We start from the raw sequence: 25,276 nt of genomic DNA on the forward strand, positions 1-25,276 counted from the left end.
AAATCGCTAATACAAATTCTCCATTTTCGACGAAGAAAAAGTATCGTAGAATGCCCTGAAAATTTAACTAAATATTTTATATTTTTTCCCGCAATAGACCTTTTATTACATGACATTAAAAAAAATTTGGTTAAAATCGGTTAACAACTTCAAATTTTATAGAGGTGTTTCCAATCTAAATGGATCACACTGTATCTGAGAACGCAAGTAATGCAATTCAGCAAGGTAGGTAAGAATATTCCTGGGAAATATCCCTTATTGGTATTAGCACAATATAACAATATAAACAGTAAAACGTGATAAGCCGGTTGCCGGCATTAAATAAAATCATAAAACGTAAATCAATATGGTTTTTCCCGAAAACTTAGAAAAATTACCAGAATTTGTATTAGCAAAAGAAAAAATAGACTCAGATGGGCAGGGCATGTGATACGCAGTAATGACAATCGCCTTATATACAATGTGTTCTGGGAAAGGCCAGAAGGAAGAAGGTCTGTAGGGCGGCCTAGAAAAAGGTGGAAAGATGCATTCAAAGAAGAAGGTGAAAAGAAAAGAAAAGAAAAGAAGTCTAGAGAAAATAGGAGTGCGACAATGGGAATTACTGGCACAGAACCGACAAACATGGAAGGCAATAGTAAACGCGGCAAAGACTCACGAAGAGTTGTAGCGCTATTGATGATGATGATAAAAAGAAAAAATGCAATTGTCGTTCTGTCCATAGTTACAGTTAGTTCAGTTTGGTGTATTCTTCGGTTCAGTAAAGTTGTGTTTAAGTATTTATTAAAAGTGTTTGAAAATGCCAAAACCAAGTGCAGGTAAATCAATTCTTCTAAAAAAGTGGATTAATAGTAAAACAGAGTACAAAATCATTGATGAAACCATATATTTTGCACGGTTTGTAACAAACCGGTAAGTATTATGTTTAATTTGATTATTGTTTAAATTTTTAAATACTTTCCTAAAAATATCAGCTAATAGTTATTTATTGTACAAGACGATACAATTGTACTTTATCTTCGAAAGCGTTTTTTAGCGTCGAGACGCTAATTATGCTCGAGAAGATAATGCGATTTTATCGTCGTGTGCAATACAACATTTTTTTCTATAGCAAGACTTCAAGTTCAGGTGAAAAATAGAATTTCAAACAAAATTCTAATTTTTAGCACAAAAATCGCAATTGTGTTGCTCCGTTGCTAGGGATATGAATTACTCTATATCCAATATAAAATCAATCCAGTACCTCGAATCAAGTGTTTAAGCAAACGAGTACAAGTTGTAATGCTCCAAAAATGGATATTTCTAATAATGTTAATTGTAAAATTTCAGTTGTTTTTAATCCTTAATGTGTTTGAATTTGTAAATTTTATTGTATAAAAAAAAGTTTATATTTTATCTACTCTTGCTGTTAAAGTGTCACTTTATCTACCCTTGCGGTTAAAGTGATACTTTATCTACTCAAAACAGTTGTTATAGCAACACTTTAACATTAGCTATGGAAAAAATATAATTATACGTTAAATTATAAGTTTTAGAATAGGACTATCACTTATTATGAAAAACTTATTTATTTTAATGCACTGTTTTTAAAATTATTTTTAGCACAGGTGTAAACATGGTTTTGACTCTGACTTTTTCGTCAAAAATTCTACGATCTACGATATAAAAAAAAGTCTACGATCAAAACTCAAAAATATATTAGATAGGAACACATATTTGCATGCATATTTTAGGGTTTTTTAAGTGCATATTTCCCGAGCTCTACTAATCACTCTATCAGCTTTCTAAAGTTTATTTAATTGTCAATTAATCTCTTTCATCGTTGACAAAATACTTCTAACAAATAAAATACCACTTTTCTATTTCCTACCACTTTATAAAAATCGCTAGCTACTCCAAGAAAGCTTGGCTCATTTGCTTTTATATTTCCTACTTCATTTGATCGATGCATCTTTACAACTAAGTTAAAACTATTTTGTAGAGTTTTTTATAGATAACGTAACTTTGATGAATGGCTTTGTTTATCTGGGTCACGTCTTACAATGGTAAGGGTTGTTGAGTTCTTTCGATTCTAAAAATATATCGGAAGAGGGTATTTATAGACAAACAATTGGTTTGGGTAAATAAAATTTTGATTATATTCTTAGATTACACATACGTATATATATATATATATATATATATATATATATATATATATATATATATATACAGTGCTAGTCAAAAGTCCGTTCTCCCCTCGTATCTTTTGAACGGATATTGCTATTATAGTGAAATTTAAAGGAAGGTAATAAACAGACGTATGCTTATCAACTAGTCATAACAGGTGACGTAATAGTGACAGATGACGTTATAGCGCCACTGTGACAGATAATTTTAAATGACACCTTATGGCAAGAGATACCTCGTTTGAAAGGTATTGAAAATACCTATTTAGTTATAATAATTTTGTTCGAGTTCAAGCTCATTTTGATGAATAAATTAAATAAATACTAAAATTGTAACAACGAGTTCTGTTAGTAAGTGTTCAAAATGTGCTCCATCTAGTTCCTGCCAGTAATACACCCTATTTCTAAACTCTTCTGTACTCGTTCAAATGTGTTGGAAGAAATTGCCCTACATTCTTCAACAATTCGTTGTTTCAAAATGTCAATATTGTCCAGTGTTGTAGGGTAAACTATAGATTTCAAGTATCCCCACAGAAAAAAATCTAATGGTGTGAGGTCCGGTGACCGAGCTGGCCATTCTATCGTACCTCGTCGTCCAATCCATCTACCACGATATTCCTTATCTAGGTAACGTCTTATTGCACCATAATGGTATTCAGAAGCACCATCGTGTTGAAACGGTTTTTCCAAGTTATCGAATTCATTTGGATTATCCTTCAAAATTTCAAGTATTAATGGTTCAATTGCATTTTGTAACATCTCCAGATACACTTCACCGGTTAAGTTAGTATTGAGATAAACAGGCCCAACTATGTGGTTTCCCAAAATATCTGCCCAAACATTTTTTTTTTGGAAATTGAATATGTGTTTCACGAAAGACGTGAGGATTTGTGTCAATCCAATACCTAACATTGTGTGTGTTAACATTTCCATTGAGAGAAAAAGTACTTTCGTCACTAAAACAAATTGTTTTTATGTAATCATGCTGTTGGTTAATGTTATTGGACATATTTTCACAGAATTGTAGTCTTCGGTACATGCAACTTGGGCTGTAGAAGAAGTAGGGTTCACTAACATTTCTGAAATTATGTCAATTTTTTTGTCATCACTAATTGTTGGTCGACCAGATCGTTTGACATCTTGAACACTACCTGTTTGATTAAACTTTCGAAGAAGCTTCCTCAAATAAGCTCTCGATGTAGGGCGATCGGGATACCTCTCACTAAAAAGACGTTCCACTGCATGAAAATTATTTCCATATTCACCAGTTATTAACACAGCCACTACTTTGTCGGCTACAGTACGTACCATTCTGCCTTTGTAAAAATTTAAACATCTCGTTAAACAATAATTAAACTGAATATTATTTAAGAACAACTAACTAAAAACAACTTGACTAAACTTAAATTGACTAAACTAAGATTTTGCTCATACCATATGCGGTACAAGGCCAAAATAAAGATGAACATAAACCTACAGTGAAACAAATGAATAGGATACAATATCAAATCTCTTACTCAGGAAGAAAAACTGCTGTTTACTTTTAATTTTTCCATCAGACTCAGACTAAGTCTTTTACACATTTTTTGATGATTGGATATACGCATATTTACTTAATCCGTAATCCTAAAGCAAATAAGAACAGAAGAGATTAAGGCAACAATAGTACAGGCAAGAAATTCTTTCAACGAACTGAAAAAAGTACTCTGCAGCAGGGACATTTCAATTTCTTTAAAGATAAGACTTCTGAGATACTACGTGTTCACCGTATAATCTTATGGGTTGGAGGCTTGGACATTACAGAAAGATGTTTCGGACAGATTAGAAGCCTTCGAGTTATGGGCCTACAGAAGGATACTAAGAATAAGTTGAGTGGATAAAGTCACGAATGTCGAGGTGTTGAGGAGAATGGGAAAATATAAATAGGTTTTAAATACAATTAAAGTCAGAAAACTGCAATATCTGGGACATGTCATGAGGGGCGAGCATTATAACTTGTTGCAATTAATAATGCAAGGAAGAATACAGGGTAGAAGGAGTCGCAGAAGAAGACGCATCTCCTGGTTAAACAGTTTGAGAGCTTGGTTTAACTGCACTTCTGCTGACCCCTTTAGAGCAGATGTATCGAAAGTGCGAATTGCAATGATGGTGGCCAACCTTCTTAGAGGAGATGGTACAAACATATGTGATCAATACTATTCTTATAATTTTTATTTTAAGTCACTGTATTTAATTAAAATCACTCATTTTGAAGCAGAGAGTTTTCATTTATCCTGAGTCCAATTTTTATTAAGAAATCTTGTATAATATTAATTATGTGGCAAATGTTCCAACGTTCCTATTTCAAAATACGTGTCTATAGAGAACAAATCTATTAGAAATCTTTCAATAAAAAACTTTCCAGAAAAGTCGAATTAGGAAAATTCTTAGCAGTATAATAAAAAAGTGTAAATTCCGAGAAACTCCAGACTTTTCTTGGCGACGATAAAGCAGATATCTGTAATTTAATTATTTACGTTCGTGTCACGAAATGCAATGTTCTGTATGAAAGGTCGTCTAATCAGGCAACTTGCGGAGTATTGACCAAACATTTGATGGCCTTAACGAAAATTGCAAGCCGAGTGAAGACTCATAAAAGGCACAGTTGTTAATTTTTAATTATCAATGTGGCCTATAAAGTTCGCTTGTTTGGCAATAATTAAACCAGTATTTTATTGCTTTTGGTTAGGTCTTGACATTAAAGAAAAATTTTAAATTTCGGTTATAAAATTTATTTAAAAGTTTTGTCATCCTGGTGCCTTTAGTAGCAAACTAATACGCACCTTGATGCGCATCGCCCGCCTTCTTGCATTTTATTCAATTTTCTATTGGCCAAGAGGTCCGAAAAATCTCATATAAATATTAAAATGTCTTTAAATATGGGATTATTCGGATCTCAAGGCAGTCAAAGTCGGTCCTTTACGGACTCTCCTAGAGCACTTCGCTTTAGGGGCTCTGCTTGTTTTCTTTTAGACTCTGTGGCTGAGTCTTTTTTACCTACAAACCTGAGTTTTATTTAACCTTAACAGTTATAAAACAAATAGATCTTGTCTTTTTCAAGACAATATCGAAACATAGAGCGTCCGGAGTGGTAATTTTGATGCTATTTTTCCAAAGTATTACCCGTCCGGTACGACATGGCGCCCAACGTGGGGCTGTCGTCGTAGCTAGAGTGGACCTATGAACTTATCCACTCTGCTATACGCTCTGCTCTAGGATATTTCGTGAAGTCGGTGTGCAAAACACCCTAGGCACTTATCCCTTATTCAAGTTGGGAAGTTGAATTGTTCTTTTCGAAGGGTAAAATAAAACTAATTCGTAGAAAGCGAAGACAAAGCCTCAGAGTCTAAGGTAGGTGGAGCAGAGCCCCGCTAGTCGGCTCCCTAAAGTTTAGGGCTCTAGAAGAGACCGAGGTAGACTGTCCTTTGGTTTGGAAATCAATTAATATTTATACAAAATATTTTACAAGATTGCAAACCAAAAGACTAATGAAAAAATTGGAAAAGGAAGGAAGGCGGGGCGATGCGCGCCAAGAGTGCTCATTGGTCACTCTTGACCGAGTACTTGGCGACAGTTTAAAGAACAAAGGCAAGAGTGAAATGAATAAACAATTTTTATTGTAAGTTGTGTTTAGAACACCTTTTTAAACCAATATTTCTTCTCTTTTCACAGTTTCGATATTGGTGATCAACATGATTATACGCACTTTGCAGGTGACTATTCGGAATCATCTGTAGTTTAGGACCATTTTTTTAGGTTTTTAAGCCAAGCAATTCATTTTCTCTTTGGTCATGTTTTTTATACACTTTACTCTAAAGAACGAGTTGAAGAAAGCAAGCTAGATTTCCGCTCATTTCTTATAAAAGGGGCCATATAGCACCCGGTTCACTCATCTTCTAGACTTTAGACTTTTTTAAAGGAGCTATGACTTATTTTATTTCAAACAAGTAATGTCATTGGATGTTTATGTTGGTACCAAGCTATGTGTAGCTATTAACCTTCTCAATTGGCATTTGATTAACCAAAAGTTAACTGACTACCATGTATTCCAGTCTATACTCTTTAGTAATATCTGATATCTTCTTCTGGTGTACTTCTGGTCAATTATGGATCAATTAATCACGAACAAGCTTGTTTAGTAAGTTATTGATGATTGAACTGTTAATATTACTTAAAGTATGAAATTAACAAAACTTTTAAGGGATATACTCAGTGTATGAAATCTAACCAGTTGATCTGGGTCCCCTACGAGGTGAATCTGCAATAAATTTTAAAAAAATCGGAATAAATTTAGTACAATTTAAATTAATTTGAATATTAAGACAGTAAGAGTTTTCATTTGCTTCCTTTACAATTTCCAAATATCCAAGTAGTTTTTTTTTTCTTCATAATATCATGTAAAATATATGAACCGGTATTAATATTAAAATTATGTTTACTGGACAGTAAATGGTGACCAAAACTTAAAGAGTTTGGTCTGTTCAAATGTTCTATGATTCTAGTAGAGAAGAAGAGATATAAGAGACATCACCATCATCACGCTCTTATCCAGAGTGTTCATCTAAAGTGTACCTTTCCAATCACAAAGCTACTTCAAAGATTGAATACTGTTAAGATTTTTTAAGGCAGTTTTGCTTGCGTCGTTATAACAAATGCAATCGTAATCTAGTTTGTGAGTATAATAATACTCTCGAATACTCCTAATGAGTAATTTATATAAGTTTATTAATATTTTAGTATCTGCGCCCCAAACCTTATTAGACTGAATTTTGAGTATATTTAACCTACATTGACAGAAATGTTGTAGTTTGTTGATATGCAAGTTCCAATTTAAGGTTCTGGTAAAAGTTAAACCTAGAAAATAACTTCTTCTGATTGTTTTTAATAATAAATTATTTAAAGTTAGGTCAGTTTAGTACCGAGATCTGTTTTTATTAAAAATTAAGTATTGTATTTTTTCTGTAGAGAAGTTAAACCCAGTTTATAACTTCCAAGTTTCAAGCCGAGTTAAAAAATTTGTAAAATTTTAGTTGCCGATTCTATATTGTTTGATTTAGTATAAACGACGATGTCGTCTGCTTAAATACTGGCTTTAATAGTTGCTATAGTTTTATAAATAACACTATTGATAGCAATTAAGAATAATGTTGGACTTATTATGGAACCTTGAGGGATTCTATTATCTAATGTTCTTGTTGAGCTTTTAAGGCCATTTATCCTAATTTTTATTGATCGATTATTTAAAAAATTGTTTATAAATACTAGTATTTTACCTTGAATCCGGTTATAGCTTAGATTTGTCAAAATGCAGTGTCTCCAAGTTCCGTCAAAAGCTTGGCTTATATCAAAAAGTATTGCAATCAGTTTTTGGTTGTTTGCAAAAGTTTAATTAATTGAGGTTTGTTAAGTAACATGGTTATCTGACGTCGATCAGACTCTTCGATATGAAGAACTTTGAAAAATGTATTAAGCTGTTATCTTAAGAAGTAATATTTAAAGACAATTTTATTTTAAGATGCAATATTAATAAATTAATAAATCAACCAAATTAAATACTAAAACAATTTTACTTATATTGAATGACATTTTTGAATAGTATTGCTAAACGTCGTAATAAATCACCTGAACAAAAAAACAACATTGTCTATTTTAAGCAACAGCTGATTGTTTTGTCGTATTAACTCTCCCAAAAATAGAACATAAACGTCTACATTGATTTATAGCACGATAAAGAGGTCTATCAAGTAATCAAGAAGCATTAACTGGCCAATATTAACTTTTACGACGCTCTTGGAACAGCCACCATCGCCATCGTCATATTAAACAATTATATCATAATAAATACCCCCAAACCTTTTAGCCTGCCAACGTGGCTGCCGAGTTAATATAATATTTGACCTGCATATTACTGGCAGCAAACGAAATGCTCGGGGTTCTCAGTTTCCAGTAATTACGGACATATATGAAGGCTGTTTCCATTAATTCGTTACCGTGGGGGAAGAGACTGGGAAGCCAATTTGGGGAGAGAGTTTCTTGCTTGGAATGTTGAGTCCTGAGAAAATGAGATTACGTTGGAATAATATCAGATGTTAAAGTTATTTTTAAAATAATTTATGTTATAACCAAGATTTGTTTTTAGTTACAATACCTGTTGTTAGGTTATTAGCGAATTGTCAATTTTACAATTTCTGAAATAGATGTTTCTTTTAAAAAATGTATATTATTGTTTATTTCTTTTAAGTTTGTAAGAGTTCTTTTTGAAATTATTTTCTTGTGGCATGTTTAAGATAAATATTGTTTTTATATGGGTTAATAATTTTTATCTAATAATGTGTTTAGGCTGCTAAAAATTTGTTAATGGATTTTTGCTTGATAAATTTTAAGAAGTAAAACTGCATCGTTGAACTGGAAATTTCTTTCATTCTATATGGAGATAAAGTGATCTAAGCGATAAGTCTAACAGGTGCCTTTTTTCTAGAGGCAAGTTACTTAGACTTCAAGCCAATAATGAGTAGGGCTTGGAAGAAAAAAGTTACAAGTGCACTTTTACCCCTGTTCCACTGTGTCAGACTGTTAGCTGAGTTTGTTATTATTTTGGATCAGCAGTGGTATATCTCCTAAGTAATACTTTGATGTACACTGCTTTTAATGCGATTCCACCACCAAAGCAGACTGGCAAGAAAAGGATTCGATAAGTGGAAAAAACAAGGCTAAAACAGCAAGAAACTCAAGTGAAGATTACGTGGACATAAACCACAATACTCATGAAGCTTAAAAGTTACGAGAACTTGATAATCATTGTTCGATGATTAGCATTGGGCACTGGAAGAGTATTGAGCATTGGGCACTGGAATCTTCAAACAGCTTTTCTAAATTTATCCATACATATTGAGCATATAAAAAGAAAAAACTAAATGCAGTTAAAAACAAAAGTATGTCATGTTTTTATAATCTGGGAGGTTTTAGAGTATGTAAACAGTTTATAATGAAAACTCTTGATTGATATCTCCAACAAACCTTTACAAAATGTAGTTGAAAGCAAAAAAAGTCTCCTCACGAGTGTCATGAATAGACAAAAGAGGAGAGAAATCACCTCCGACAAAAATTTCCGAAAGGGCCATTGAAATCATAAAAGAGCATATTGTAGCGAGATTAAATAAAACGAGCGGTTCTTAATTTATATAAATATATTTATTTATAAGGTTACAGCACGAAAATATCTTATCAACTAAAAAAACTCCTAGAAGGTAAGCTTATATATAAAAGTCACTATGTATTAGAACATTCTGAAGTAGCCCACCTCTAATTCGCCTATTTGACTGGTTGATCTCTCTCGCGCTCGAGACATCGCCGGAAACTTCTAGTCGCTTTCGAGATGCAACCGTTACATGGGCCATGCCGATTGCATCTTCGTAACAATATTAATAAGTTTCCTAGGTACACAAGCCACAGCACTAGAAATAAGACTCCGAACGGGAGGTATGTTTCTTAGGAGTGTAATTTGAAAATAATGTACAAACTTTATTGTGATTTCTGCCAGAAGGAAAAACAGGAAGAATTTGTTAATGAAAGCTTTTACAGGAATATTTTTAATACTTAGTTCAACCTTAATTTCAAAAGCCAAGTACAGACATCTGTAATAAATGTGGCAAATTTCAGATAAAAATAAATCATGGTTCGGCAGAAGAAAACGCTTTAGCTCAGACAGAAAAAGTCTTTCACTTGCGTAAGGCAGAAGCCGTAAGAACAACAAAAGATGAGTGTCATGACCTAAAGGATTCTAGCAAACTTGCAATCATCTTCGACTTGCAAAAGTCGAAGATGATTGCAAGGTATTGATTTAAGACAAATATGGAGGTATATTTTAGGGGTCCCTAACCTGCAAACTGGAACGACCTATTTCTTTATGTGACACGAAGTTCAGGCGTGACGTGAATATCGGGAAATATTATTTTGTCTCCCAAAATATATAAGAAACCTTCCCCATGTGTGAAATACATAACTGCATTTAGCGACAACTGTGAAGGCTAAAATACGTCATCTGACAGTCAAATTTTGGTTTTACATTATCAGAAACACTAATATTCAAACATTATTTCATCGCTTTTTTATATGTGGCCATTCTTATAATGAGTGTGACCAAGACTTTGGTTGATAGAGTTAAAAAAAAAGAACTTGTGTTTACCTCAACATTGGATCTCAACCTCAACTTCTACAAGTAGAAAGTTCTTACGCCATACTGCAAAAAGAGCGTAAAAACAGGACAAACCTTTAACCCTGTTTTACAATAAAATAGCTGGAGGTGTCCCGGAAAGGTTTAGTGAGCTATCTATGAAACCCATTAGAGCTGGCAAAAACTCTGCCCTTCTGCCAGTTCTCTTTCCGGTACCGATTGACAAAAGATCTCTCATTAAGCAAACTAAATATCCAAATCTTCAACAGTTACTCAACTACGTACCTCCAATTTATCATGAGATTGTGATAAATCTGAGACATGATGGTCAACAAAGACACTGATGTAGATAATTCGAAAGTCGATTATGTATTAGTATTATGGTGAAAAATAAATTTGTACAAAAACTTTATGATCTTGTTACATTTTTTACCATTATGTGACATTTCTTAGAACTTAAAGGGTACAAGTGCTACTTAGCAGTATAAAAATAGCTCCAAAATGAGTAAAGTCAATAAAATTATGATTTTTTGGTACCAATAATAATAATAATGCCTACAGTTACTAAACCGAAGAAAAAAACTAGCATTAAAAGATCATGGCAATTACAATGAAGGCTCAACTTTGAACGGCATTTACTAAAAATTTACTTTTTATTACTTATACCCTTTTACTTCTAGTGTTCTCATATACAGTAATACCTTTGGGGATGCGTGATGGAAAAAGTCTGCTTATAGATGGAATACTAAACGATACGGTGACAAAAATAAACGTTTCTATTTTAACACAAATTCACACATAAAAATATACAATATAGAATTGTAATGCCAACAATACCTTCTAATAGGGACCACCCTAGGGGAATCAAAAGTTGGTCGAAACAGGAGTGCTCATTTAAGAGAAAACCTAAGGGAATTAAAGCATCTGATCTACATTTTACGTTGTTTATTTACATATTAAATATAATTTTAAGATGAAACATAAATGAATACAATGACATCAATTTAATAATAGGTTGAATAATTTTTTTGGACACACTGTATGGTAAAATTTTTATTTTTGCAAGTAATCCGAAATTAATGATTGCTTTATACGTTATAATTGATTATTTAAAAATTCATATTCACATTTTATTAAAAGTCTAGACATTTTTGTGGACATCTTGTCATTAATAAAAAAGTTTTCTAACTCTTTGAGACTTACACAGGCTTCAGATAGGCTTGATATATTCTACACTGAAAAAACTTTAGGTTCTTCTTCCTCAGGTTCAGAGTTAGGGATAGTTTTATTTATTTCGTGGTTGCGTGCTAATTCTCCACTTTCTGTTGTAGCAAAGCAAAGCAAAAGCAAATAGTTGTAAATCGTCTAATGTCTTTAATGGCGGCAAATAGTTGGTCAAGTGGAATAATACCTTCTTCTTTAAAACCATTGCCGTCTATTTTACATATAAATCCAGCTTTAGCAAACCATTTTTTTATTATCATCAGCGACAAAGTACGGCAAGCCACTTTAAACCATATCAAGGGGTTGGTTATGGTAATGTTTTTCTCTATTTCTTGAAGAGGACAACCATTATCTATACGAGTTAGAAGCTTCTTAATAAAGTAGCTTTTAGAGTGTATTGTATTATTTTAAAATTCTACTTGCTGCCTTAGTCCAAAGCTTGGTAATGTTAGGTAGGATAGAAGAAAAATAAGTTTAACATTATCCAGTGCTTTCTTGAAGATAAGAACTAAAGACAATTAAGTCGATTTTTTACTTTAGCCCTATAAATCTCCTGTTATGACATCCATTAAACACCATTAGAAGGGACACCAATATGGGACATTAGAAGAAAAAGATTACCCCGTTAACCTCATCTTCTCTTCTACTGACACTTGCGGTACTTGGTTATGGGGTGCAAATGACCTGTGATGTTAATTCTACTTTAATAGAAAAGCTCATATCATTAGAAGTATTAAGTATATAAATTTTTAACTGCATGGCATGGGCGCCCATAGGGGGGGCAAGAGGGGGCAGTTGCCCCCCTATCATTAGTAATATTATTTAAAAAATCAGTATGTATGTAAGTATATTTAAAAAAAAATACATTATTTACGCATATTGTGGCGAGAAACTTGCAACAATACCTCAAAACAGCAAACAACCGAAAACTAATCTAGCGAAATACAAAGAAATGCGGTAGGTACTTCCTTAACAATGCCTCGAATGTAGCTACCTACCATAATAATATTGTACAATGCAAAGAGGGATTTTGAGATGTCGTAGGTATCAAGCCTTAATTGGTAGAAAGTGTACCTGTACCAACAATTTTAAACTTTATTTCGTCCCATGTCAAATGCAAAATTTACTCTCACAAAAAAATATCCGCTTAATAAATGCTACACGTTTTTACTTGTTTGACTTAAATATTTGGTATAGTGGCCTAGTAAATTTTATTGAAATCAAAAATGTTTTAGAAACAATAATAGCAGATAACAAATTTAATTGCTCAACAAGATCAAGAGCACAGCAGCTTTCATGTGCCACATCTGATTCCACTTTTATAATTTCCCTAAATTTGATTTCCAAATATTTTTCTTTCTTAGAACCCACAGTAAACATTTTACAAACTAAATCAATAGATATGCTGGCAGTTAAAAATCATATACAGTTATTTCTTGATATGATAACAAAGCACAGACAAGAAGCGAAAACAACTTTTAAAACAATTTTTGAAAAGAGTACAAATGATGCCGAATCTCTAAGTATTACCCTTGAAAAACCACGAATCGCTCCTAGAAAGCAAACACAACGGTCAAACCATGCGGTTAATTCCGCTGAAGACTTTTTAGAGTGTCATTATTTATTCCGTACCTAGATTCTTTAATTAGTTCTCTTGGTGTCAGATTTTCAGAAGACAATAATCCTGGTATGTTATTGTATAACTTGCATCCCAAAAACATAATAAAATTAACTGAAGAAGACCTCGCCAAAATAATAGAAATCATAAATAATTTATACAAAATTACTAATCTAAAAGAACAGGCATCATTGTGGCTCTATTATTGGAAAAATCAAACCAATTTAGATGTAGAAGATATTTCAATGATGGAGCTACTAGACCATTGCTTATTTTACCCAGCTATAGCCCAAGCTATAGAAATTTCTCTGTGCCTTGCTTCCACTACATGCACGATTGAAAGATCATTTTCAACTCTTCGAAGGGTTAAAACCTGGATTAGGTCCACTATATCAAGTCTATCTAGCCTACAGTATCAAGTTTACTTTTTACGTTTTGTTGGGTTTAACATTTTACCATTTTAGATTCTATTGGGAAATTATTCGTTTCAATAAATTATAATACATACAATACTAACTGAAAAAAAATGTTAATTTTTTTATAATAAATTATAACAAATAAATTTTTAATTAAATTTCTTCAATTGTTTACAACATAGTACAAATTTTTAATGTCAAATATAAATAAGTTGGCACCCAGCGAAGTATTTGAAGATTGCACACATTTGACTATTTATGCAATTTCGGCTAAGCATGGTAGTAGAAGGGTGTACACCCTACCCTAACCGTTTCAACGTAGTACAGTTTTGAATATTTGTTTTAATTTCCTAGTAAAAGAAATTTTTCAATTCAGATATTATGTTACTTACATATTATTTAAACTACACTATTGCTTGTGTTGCATTTCGTATCTCAGAGTACCTGCTTTTTTTATTACTATTTTTTAACATCCTTGCTTAAAATTGATTTTTTTATTCCTACATAAAAAATTTTGTATAATAAAATTTGTATGTATAAAGTCATACTATAAAATATGTTGTTAATAATTTTTTGTTTAAGATTACTTTTACTTTTCTGGTATTTCTTTACTGTTTGTAAATCATGTTTATATTTTTGCATTTTTGCAATCGGCTATTTTAGTTTTTATTAAGTTGTATGGATCAAAATAAAAATTTGAGTTGACTTGCCCCCCCCCCCTGGATTTTGATATATGGGCGCCCATGTGCAAAAGACATCGTTAAAGTCAAACATACTAATTTTTTACAATTTTCTCAGTAATTGGATATTTCATACCCTTTAATGCATATTGTTTCAGAAGTACAACATAGCGAATTATTATTATAATATCTCCTATTATTCTGTACGTTTTCTGCATGATCACACAATGCATGATGTTGCACATCTGCAACATTTTTTACCAATAGACACATCGTAAATACATAGTATATCGTTTTTTTTGTTGAATTTAAAAGGTCATGCTTAAAGGGCTAACATTTTAAGAAACTTGTATTTTTAGACACCTGTATACAAAAAATTGAAAAAGGATGAAAAACGTGCTGAATATTTTTTTAAATTTAGGATCATATGTTCTTATATTTCATAATCGCATTTTATTTATACTCATTCATAAACGCAGATTATTTAACGAGAAGTGTTATTTTAGGCATAAATCGCATTATTTTTTCATTTTAATGCCATTTCGCTTACAATAGTCGTCGAGATCGAGCCTTTATTTTACATTTTAAGAACATTTTTAGATTTCAGGAAGAATTGAGAATACGAGACGGAAAAACGTAAAACTTTCCATATTATTATCGTAAACAGAAAGTACGCATTCAAAACAGGATATATTTATATCCAGACTACAAGCAAAGAATTTCTGGAGATGTAATTCCAAAATTTAAAAATGGATATATTCGGGAGATTTTAATAAAAGGAAATACATTCTTGGGTGGAACATGTTGCTTATTATGTTTTAAAAAAATGGTTTCAAATATTAGCAATTCGGAAAGTATGAAAAAAAATTTTTATTTTGTTCTGTCTCAATTTTTCTGTGATTTTGTGACTTCTTCAGGAGAAAACAACAAATTTATTAATATGATTAGAATCCCAACAAATACTGAGTATTGGAATCTTTACAACTTGAGACAAAAAGAGCAGACATTTAAATTTTTTTAACATATCTGGATGACATTGATTAAATATAATTTTTTGATTTTGATAAATTTGGGAGGTATGGTTACAGCAATAGATTTTATTTTAATTTAATGAAGTCTGATATGGACCAATTTTTAGTGAATACGCTAAAGAAATCAAGAGACAGCATTCCCTGAACTTTTAAGATCTAACGGAACAGTGCCGTATCACAGATTGTGTTTCACCGGCCCGTAACTTCAACTGTTTCACTTTGTGTTCACACAGCACAGTGCCGTGTAATGAAGGTTAACAGAACGGCGGTGTTTTATAATAGCGAATAGCGAAGAGAACAATGGAAAGAGCATTTTTTTACTTTGTATAAAGAGTTGAGGGACGACGAGACAAGTTTTTTGAATATTTCAGAATGTCTCAGAATTTGTTTATGTTGTTGCTGAGTAAACTAAAAGTATATCTAACTAAGGACACACATATAACATATATTTTCATCATCATCAGTTGGCGCTACAGCTCTTTGTGAGCCTTGGCCTGCTTCAAAACATTTTTCCATCCTTCCCTATCGAGTGTCTGTCTTCTCCAGCCCCTTACTCCAATCTCCCTCAGATCTTCCTGTACATCGTCCAGATATCTGAGTTTAGGTCGCCCCCTTCTTCTTCTTCCGACCGGCCTGTTTAGTATAGTTATTTTAGTGGGATCACGCTCATCCATCCGCATAACGTGGCCTACCCACCTTAGGCGGTTTATTTTGATGGTCTTCACAATATCTGCATCACCAAAAAGTCTATAGAGTTCAAAGTTATATCGCCTTCTCCACAGACCCTGTTCGTTTACTCCGCCATATATGGTCCTCACTACTTTTCTTTCAAAGACTCGCAGTAACTCTTCATCTCGGGTCGTCATTGCCCATGTTTCCAATCCGTATGTGAGCACATATATTTTGGATTTGACAAATCGAAAAGAACCGAATTTTTACGCAACAATTCAATAAACATTTATTTTAACAATGCAGCCGAAGTGCAGCAGTGAGAATGAAAATATCTTCGGCATTAAATCTTTCTATACGGTAGAGTTATGTCGACAATACTGTCAGCACTGCCAAGGTGCCAGGCGTGTGTGAATTGCTCCATTCATTTTCCTAAAATAATATTTTCACGTCGCAGGTGGAATCACGTCCCGCTTACGTTCACGGGTGTGTGTGAATCAACCTTAAGGGAGCTATTATATGAGTGTTAATGCAGTCGCGTTAATAACGCGGAAAACAGGGCGCATAATTTCCATGTTATACGTGACTGTAGTTGTATCGCGTTGAGATGACTTTATCTGCGTTGTCAGCGCTATGTATAACTTTATGCGTACTATCTACAACGCGTGAACTTCGAGCTACTAACGCGACCGGTCACGCTACCAATGCTTGCCATAGGAAAAACCCCGGACTCGCTGACGGCAATGTCGTTCATATAATTTACTCCATGGTTGTGCTATTGTCCGATTAGGCCAACGCTAACGCAGTGCTGCTAACGCGACGACAGTAGCGCTCATATAACAGGTTTCTGATGATTATGATTAATTTGCTTTTTAAAGTTTATTACATGTGTTACTTAGAATGTTACAATGTCGCTTTAAAATGTTAGAATGTCAAGCTTTCAATTGATCAATTCAGGAGTTTTGTTCTGTCCGTTCGAAAGGTATTTAACCAGGACCAGAAGCTTTTCCATTCTTCAACTTCTTACAGATTTCTGTTATTTCTGATTACTTGGCTAAGACAAATATGAAAAATGCATATATTGCATATTTTATGCAAATATTTGAGGATTTTGAATATTTATATAAAAAGTTACATAACATGCATAAACGTCAATTAATTTCGAATAATACTTGGATTAAACCTAACAAAGAGCCTATGCATGTGGACAAAGTTTATTGTTTAGTTTATTGCAAAATTGTAAGTACTAAATTTATAAGACACTACTCAACAATTGAAGTGGATAATTTTAAAATTCCTAAAATTAACATATAAAACTATTTTTAAAATAATTGCCTGTACTATACTCTAAATGCTATCTTTATTGCCAATATTTTTTGCATGTGGTTTTTTTCTTCCTATTCTTATCGGCCGTTATCTCGTACAAAGAGAGACATGTTGTTCCAAACATGAATATATCATTCATATAAAAGTGCTTGTATTGGCTTTACCAGTTGTCAATAAGTCAAGAAATCTATTTATCACAAAAACATTATGCCGCAAAGACGTTTAGAACTAGTGCAGCTCGAGCAATTAGTTCGTTGGATACAACAAGGCATAACTCAACAAGAGGTTGCTATGAGGCTAAATGTGTCGCAAAGTGTGATAAGTCGTGCATGGAATCGGTATGTAGCAACTGGATCTGCAATATACAAGCATGGGGGAGGAAGAGAACTACAACTCGTCGGCAAGACCGTTTTGTAGTTCTGACGGCAAGAAGAAACCCAACATTCACGGCTTCCAGAATTAACAGTATCTTCAGGCATGCTACTGGACAAGCGATTTCCAGTCAAACTGTCAGAAGACGGTTACATGCATCTAATTTAAGGGCTAGATTGCGCGCTACCCATCCACGACTAACTAGGGAGCAGCGTGGATGCATATATCGCTGGGCCATGGAACACTATCAGTAAAATTTCGAAAATTGGAGGAATTGTCTCTTTACTGACGAGTCCAGATTTCGTTTGTATACGAATGATGGTCGAATATTGGTGTGGAGGGAAAGAGGACAGCGTTACAATGAAAATATGAGAGTCCCAACCACTCTTTTTGGAGGTGGATCCGTTTGCGTGTGGGGAGGCATATGTTTTGACGGTCGTCTTAACTAATGAGACAATGACTGCTACACGATATCGAGACAGAGTCATAGTACCAATAGTTGTTCCATTTTTTGGTGCAATAGGCGAACAATTTGTTCTGATTGATGATAATGCTCGCCCTCACCGTGCGAGAATTGTCAACGAATGTATAGAAGCTCATGGCATTACAAGAATGGAATGGAATTACAGTTCACCAATAATTTAATAAGAGGTCTTTCAAATAGAGTTAGAGCACTAAGGTGACACAGAGGTGGACCCACACACTATTAATTTTTCTTTTCGGGATATTAGAAATTGAGCAGGAATAGAAATTTTAGGTTGTTAATTTTACAATTTTTGTTTATTTTCTATTTTTTTTTCTTAACGAATTTCTTTCTTTCGGTTCATCTGTATGAAAATACAAAGTAAAAATAAATCTTTGTTTGTATCACTCCATTTTTCTATTTGACCTTATGAACAAAAAATAAAATACACATTTTCATAATATCCACTTCAATTGTTGAGAAGTGTACTTTTCTATATTTGATATGTTATTTAAAATATTTTAATGATTGCATAAATTACCGTTAATAAAACGGTAATAATTTAATTAAATTTATATTACAAATATATAAATAATACCTATACCTTTTTATGCATATTATAAAATAAATATTTTAACTATTGCTGAAATATCAGTGACTGCCATTCAATAATTGTGCAGTGACTTCAATGAAATTTCTTCTATTGGTGCTTTTAGTGTAAGATTATAAAGATATCAGTTCTAACTATAGTCATTTATATTAAAAAATCTATTCCAGGTTGCATACAAAAAGAAATTTCAGATAAATCAACATGTCAGAATTGCGTCACTGTATACAAAAAAGGCAAAACTAAATCTGGAGAAAAATATCAAGCTTCGGTTAATATTTGTACCAAAACTTTTTGGTCAAGTTTGAAAGAAGGAAACTAACAAGATACTTTTAATGACGACTTGTGCCGTGCAATAATTTCTTCAATAATACCGCTTTAAAAATTATCCAATGAAAACTTAACTTCTTTTTAAAAACATATTGTAAATTGAATATTCCAAGTGAACGGACTCTAAAGAGCAACCAGAACTCTAAAGAGAAACCAGAACTCGTTGTACTCGTCAGTAAAAGATAATATAAAAACTAATATTAGCGACAATTACTTCTACGTGTGTGTTGACGAAACTGATTCGTCAGGAAGATATATCGCTCATTTAATGATTGGTATTCTATCAGCGATCAGATCCTACCAAAATACTATTTAATTCCAAACAAGAAATTAGAAAAAACCAACTCTGCAACAATATCACGTTTTGTACAAGAAGAAATAACACATTTTCCTTCCTGCAGCTGTTCCTAGTCATAAATTATTGCTTTTTTATCACATTATATGGTCAAGGCAGGACAAAATTTAACGATATTTTATATCAACTTATAGAACTACGAAAGAAATCGGGGCTTCTTTTAACTGTCATTCTCTATATGGCTTGTTCATTAGAAACTATTAACACAAATTTTTCATTCAATTTAATCAACAATAAAACAAGTTTAAGACAAGGTTTAATATAAAATTTAAAAATTCGTAAAGAAACTACTTATAATTTAGCACTTACCAAACTAGATTCGTCTGGAGAAGCCAAACTTAGCAGTAAAACGCTTACATTAACGGTTAACGATTCTGTAACAAAAATAAAAAAAAAATATTAGTAACTGTATCTACTATTCCTTTATCATTTTTTTGCTTTGTATTCAAATGTAATTCATGTCTTATAACTAATGGATGCAGCTCTTCTTCTTCTATTGCTTAAAAAATCTGCGTATTTAATTACAAATTTGCACATAATGTTGAGAAACTTAAAATGCGTCACTTTGCTCTAGTTCTGAAGAAATTATTGAAACAAACAATTTCTCCAAACATGAACTAAAACGATGTTCTCTACTATAGTCCTTTTCCATCATATTGATAGCACATTATGTATGCAAATCCTCAACAGGTCAAAAATTTTAAGATGCCGTCAACAATTCATTATCTTATAAAAAATCTTCTGTAAAATAAGTGTCCACTAATCTGACTATACCTTTTTGTGCCTAAAAAACGTCGGTATATATGCCACACGATTATTGTTAATTATACACGGGTGATTAACGAGAGAATTCAATGTTTCACGGAATAAATTAATGTAAACAGTAATTTAAAGGTGACTATTGTTTTCTATACAAGTTATCGCCTGACACAAAAAGAATACCTTCTTTAAACGATTACCTGGAATTACTGATAAGGCTTCACTAATGATAGTTTAAGTGGTTTTTATGCCACATTACAGCTTATGCCAATAATATAAATTAGAAATTGTCTGCATCTTCCATTTAGTTTGTAGGTGTACATTGTTCACGTCTTACCTACCTACGGTTTTGGTGTCGATATTTTGTTATTTGCATTTAAAAATGACGTCGACAACAGGTTTTATGCCGGTTAAGTGTAGTTTTAAAGGTGCCTTCAGTCTAAGACAGAAAAATATAATATTAAATGTACACGATGCACTTGTATATCAACGCCCTTTAAGTAATGTTCGTGAAATCGTTAACATGTGTTCAAATATGACAGGGGTTGGAGAAGCAACAATTTATAGATTCCTAAAAGAAAGAAAAGGAGGAACTGTTTCATCTCCCAAGAAGAGTGGAGGAGTAAACCCTTGGAAATTGAAGAAATACATAAAAACATGATAAGACGCAGCGTCCACTCATTTTTTTTTAACAAAGAATTTCCAACATTGGACAAAATCCAAACATTAATTAGAGAAAACAAAAGAGTTACCAATCATAAGCAACAAGAAATTATGGGGACTATTGAGAGAGATGGGATTTCGTTGGCAAAAGAATAGAAGAAAATCCGTTTTAATTGAAAAAGATTACATTGTATGTTGGAGACGAGATTATCTAAGAACTATTAAAAAGTACCGAGAAGAAGGGAAAACAATTTTTTATTTGGACGAGACTTGGCTAAATGAAGGTCATACTGTACCATATCTATGGGTTGATACAAATGTGAAAAGTTCCCGTCAGGCATTCATCGAAGGTGTATCTACTGGAATAAACAATATTCCCGTTGGAAAAGGACGCAGACTCATAATAACCCATATTGGAAACGAATACGGTTTTGTCAATGGTGGATTATTAAGTTTTGCCTCAAAATCAACCAAAGATTACCACGAGGAAATGACTGCTGATGTTTTTGAAGAATATTTTGAGCAAATGTTGGATTTAATTCCAAAAAATTCTGTCATAGTCATGGATAATGCTAGTTACTATTCAAAACTAGCAGAAAAATTGCCAATAACGGCATGGAAAAAAGGAGAGATAATCGAATGGTTGGATAAACACGCAATTGAGTACAAGGAGAATTCGACAAAAAAGGAATTATTACCTATTGTAAGGCAACATAAAGCAGCTTTTAAAAAATATATAATTGATGAAATGGCATTAAACCGTGATGTAATTATTTTACGTTTACCCCCATACCACTGCGATCTGAATCCGATAGAAAATATATGGTGTTAAGTAAAGGGTGAAGTCGGACGCAACAACAAAACTTTTAAATTAGAAGACTTACAACAATTATTAGAACATTCCTTATCAAAAGTAACTCCAGAAAATTGGAAAAATGCTGTTAGTCATGCGCACAAGGAAGAAAATAAAATGTGTAATTTGGATAATATGACTGATGCAATGCTGGAACCGGTAATAATTAACATTGGAGTTGAAGATTCCTTAGATTCTGAAGAAAGCAGTGAATCTGAAATGGAATTCGATATTTCTTACAAATCGGCCCCTGTTACGGCCACAAATTATTTTATATATAACCAATAAAATAAACATCTTACATTTCTTGCAAATTCATTAGTACCTGTTAATCTCCATCACTTCGACACTGGCAACTTTATTTAGGGATTAGTAACCCTCAAAACTATTGTATTCTATTCTGCTTCAACCTTTATACCTGGTGGTCATACTCAATTTAAAATTGTTTTCCTATATACTTCTGTAAACTTGTTGACAAATATCTATTTTTCATTGAGTCACCCGTATCAACAGTTTAGGGATTTGCATACATAATGTGCTATCAATATGATGGAAATGGACTATAAGTGGACATTGGAAGAAGTTACTGGTAAGTTGAAGATTTAATTCCATTTTAACTTTCTCAGAAATGTATATAGTTTTATAATATACTTTTATTCTTTTTATTTTTTTTTTTAATTTATTACATTTTGTCCTTTTTCTAGGTATCTACCCGTCAAAAATCGTCATCTGTTGTCTCAAAACGATCATAAAGCGCCAAAATTTATTAAATAATTGTAAATAATAATTGTACTTCTCTATTAGACTTTAAAAATGAATTAGAAGCGACAAATATTTATAAAACTAAATTCGATTCGAAAAAAGTTAATCAGGGTGTTCTCCCTGAATTAGTTTTAACCTGGAAAAGAGAATGAATGCTCTGTTTTGCTCAGCAATATTTTACGTCGCTACAACCTTTAAAGCATTAAAGAATATTATTTTATAAGGTTAAATTCAATTTATATCTAAAATAATAAAAAATATACAGGTATTTTTCCCGTATAAATATTTTTATAAAATATTTCCTTTCATAATCACTAGTTCAAATGAACTACGGAAAACGAAAAGATAATTAGTCGCGTCAACATAAATTTCACGCTCAAATAAATAACTGATGGATGATACCAGTAATAATATGGCCTAATAGGATTACTGCAATGCCGGTGTTTATATTTTGTAGGTTTCGTATTGTAAATACAACAGTAGACATGTAAAAATGTTCGATGCTCGTTCGTAACTTATTAAGATCCTATAATCTTAATACCGTTCTTACACTTTACCATTATAAAATATATTAAAAAGTTGAATAAAAAAATCAAATCCTTAGAAGAGACAAAAAAATTACAAATTTTATTTTCTAAATAAAACAAATTCTACAAATTTTCATTCTCCCATATGGGTTTTATTAGATACTAAGATATGTAATGTATTTTCAAAACCAGAGGGCACAAGAAGCAAAGGACGAAAACGAATGAGATGGATTGATTATGTGGAAGGAGACCTACAAATTCTAAGGGTTAGAAAATGGAGGGAAGTTGCCAGGAATGGACAGGAGTGGGGACTTCTTTGAGCAGGCCAAGATCCACAACGGATTGTCGAGCCACTTATGATGATGAAGATATGTAATATACCTGAATAACCTTTGCATTGTTTTTGTGAATAAAGTGCAAATCATCACTTTTTTAAATCATTATTTAAATAGAGAAACATATTTTTAAGTGTCAAAGTTAAAATTAAAAGGTAATTATCCTTCTTCTTCTTCTTCTTCTTCCTCTTTATAAACAATTCTGCTTGTTCATTGGCGGACTAATACCTCTATGGAAGGTTGTCACTCCATCTCTTGCGCGGTCGTCCGATACTTCTTCTTCTGATTGGTGACTTATCACCTGCTATTTTGATCTCCGTCCGGCTCGCGGAGATAAGAATACGGCCGTGTCGTCTCCGGTATAATTGATAAACGTATGAAAAAGTGTTAGCAACTTGGTGCAAGTTTCCATGTTTATTAATTGTTCTAACTATTGCGCAATATGGTGTAATATTGCGTAGTTAGCTGGTACGCTCTTATTGTGGCATTGTCTTGAAGAGACAATGCCTTTATGGTTTAATTGGTGGTGGAAATAAAACACAGTCTTTCTAAGAAGAAAAAAACTCAGCTTCAGAGTCTTAGAAAGTTTGCAGAGCCCTACAAGCAAAGTGCTCTAGGGAGCTACTCTACACGGGTAAAAACATTGTACTGTACACTACTGACTTGAGATCCGAAAATGTCCCATATTTAAAGATAAATTAACTTTTATATGAAACCTTTTCATTTCTCAACCAATTAAATTTAATTATATGTTACAGAAGGAAGGGCGATGAACATCGAAGTGCGTGATTGGTGGCACTTGATGACATCCCCCCTGCTTTGGAGACTCTGAGGCTGATAAAAAAAGCTGATTTTATTAAAAAAACTTAAGAAAAACAATTTTTTTACAATTCAAATATAGAAAAGAAAAAAATTCATATAATATATCAAAAATGTATATGTCTATATTGTCAAATCAACTTACAGTTCTCTAACACACACTACACTCGCGTACACTCGCGTAGCGCGCACTTGCACTGCACAAAAACACTCACAGGCGGTGGTCGGTGATGTTGACAGCATCTGCAGGTCCATCCTCGACGACGTGCTCTCGTTCTACGGCGGCTTCGTCCTCTCTAGCTGTACATTTCCCATCTGCATGTCGCCGGTGAGTTTGCCTGAGCCTCCGTGGTGCTCTGGACCACATAATGGAAGGGCAGGCAGTGACTGGCTACCGCGGAGACATCCATTGCATCAGGTACTTAGCATCAAGTAGGCTGGCTCGTCGGAGATGTGGCACATCGACGGTTTCAGGGCTGCAGAAGGTGGATATCGGCATGTTAGTTTGGTGTACTAACATCCGATGCTTCTCCCCGCTGTTTTCTTGAGTGGTTTTGATGCAGGCATCGTGTTGGAACTTTTGCGATTTTCGATCGCGGAGCATGAGAACTCTGACATCTCGGAGTCGTGGTAGAGTTCGTTGAAAGGTTGGGCGCCATGTCGTCTCCGGTGTAATTAATAAACGTATGAAAAAGTGGGTGCCCCGGCACGTACCCACCGGGAGATCCAAGAGTGGTAGAGGAGAGATCCTCGGCGGCGACCTGTCTACGTGCGAGATGGAAATTCCTCCGCCTGCCGAGCCTATCCCTCCGTGGTGTGGGAATAACGGGTAGGTGAGGTACTCGCAACACAGGTACTACGGGGAGGGTGAAGCCCCCACGTGGTGTGACTTGCACACGCTGCGTGGCACCTTCACTCTGGTGTCAGATTCGTAGGGGCTTCACTATGGGCGTATGTCGTGAGATAGGTAGCCCAGGGTCCTGCCAGGTTTTTATATTTGAAGGGCACGCAATTTAGCAATGCTATTTTGATGACATAAGTCTCCTCCATTCTGCTTATGTGGTTATTCTGTTCTTTTTTTGTTTGTGTC

General features: G+C 33.4%; 1 protein-coding gene across 10 annotated transcripts in view; it reads right to left on the bottom strand.

The window, feature by feature from the left end:
- The window catches only part of pHCl-1 (pH-sensitive chloride channel 1), a 446,892-nt gene that overhangs the window by 133,159 nt on the left and 288,457 nt on the right, over positions 1-25,276 (bottom strand). For all 10 annotated transcript variants that reach the window (XM_072542726.1, XM_072542735.1, XM_072542734.1 and 7 more), the window contains exon 5: positions 19,778-19,842. In XM_072542726.1, coding sequence (XP_072398827.1) covers positions 19,778-19,842 — 65 coding nt within the window. The remainder of the gene's footprint in view (positions 1-19,777; positions 19,843-25,276) is intronic.

The sequence above is a fragment of the Diabrotica undecimpunctata genome, chromosome 9, assembly GCF_040954645.1.
Source record: "Diabrotica undecimpunctata isolate CICGRU chromosome 9, icDiaUnde3, whole genome shotgun sequence".
Taxonomy (NCBI): domain Eukaryota; kingdom Metazoa; phylum Arthropoda; class Insecta; order Coleoptera; family Chrysomelidae; genus Diabrotica; species Diabrotica undecimpunctata.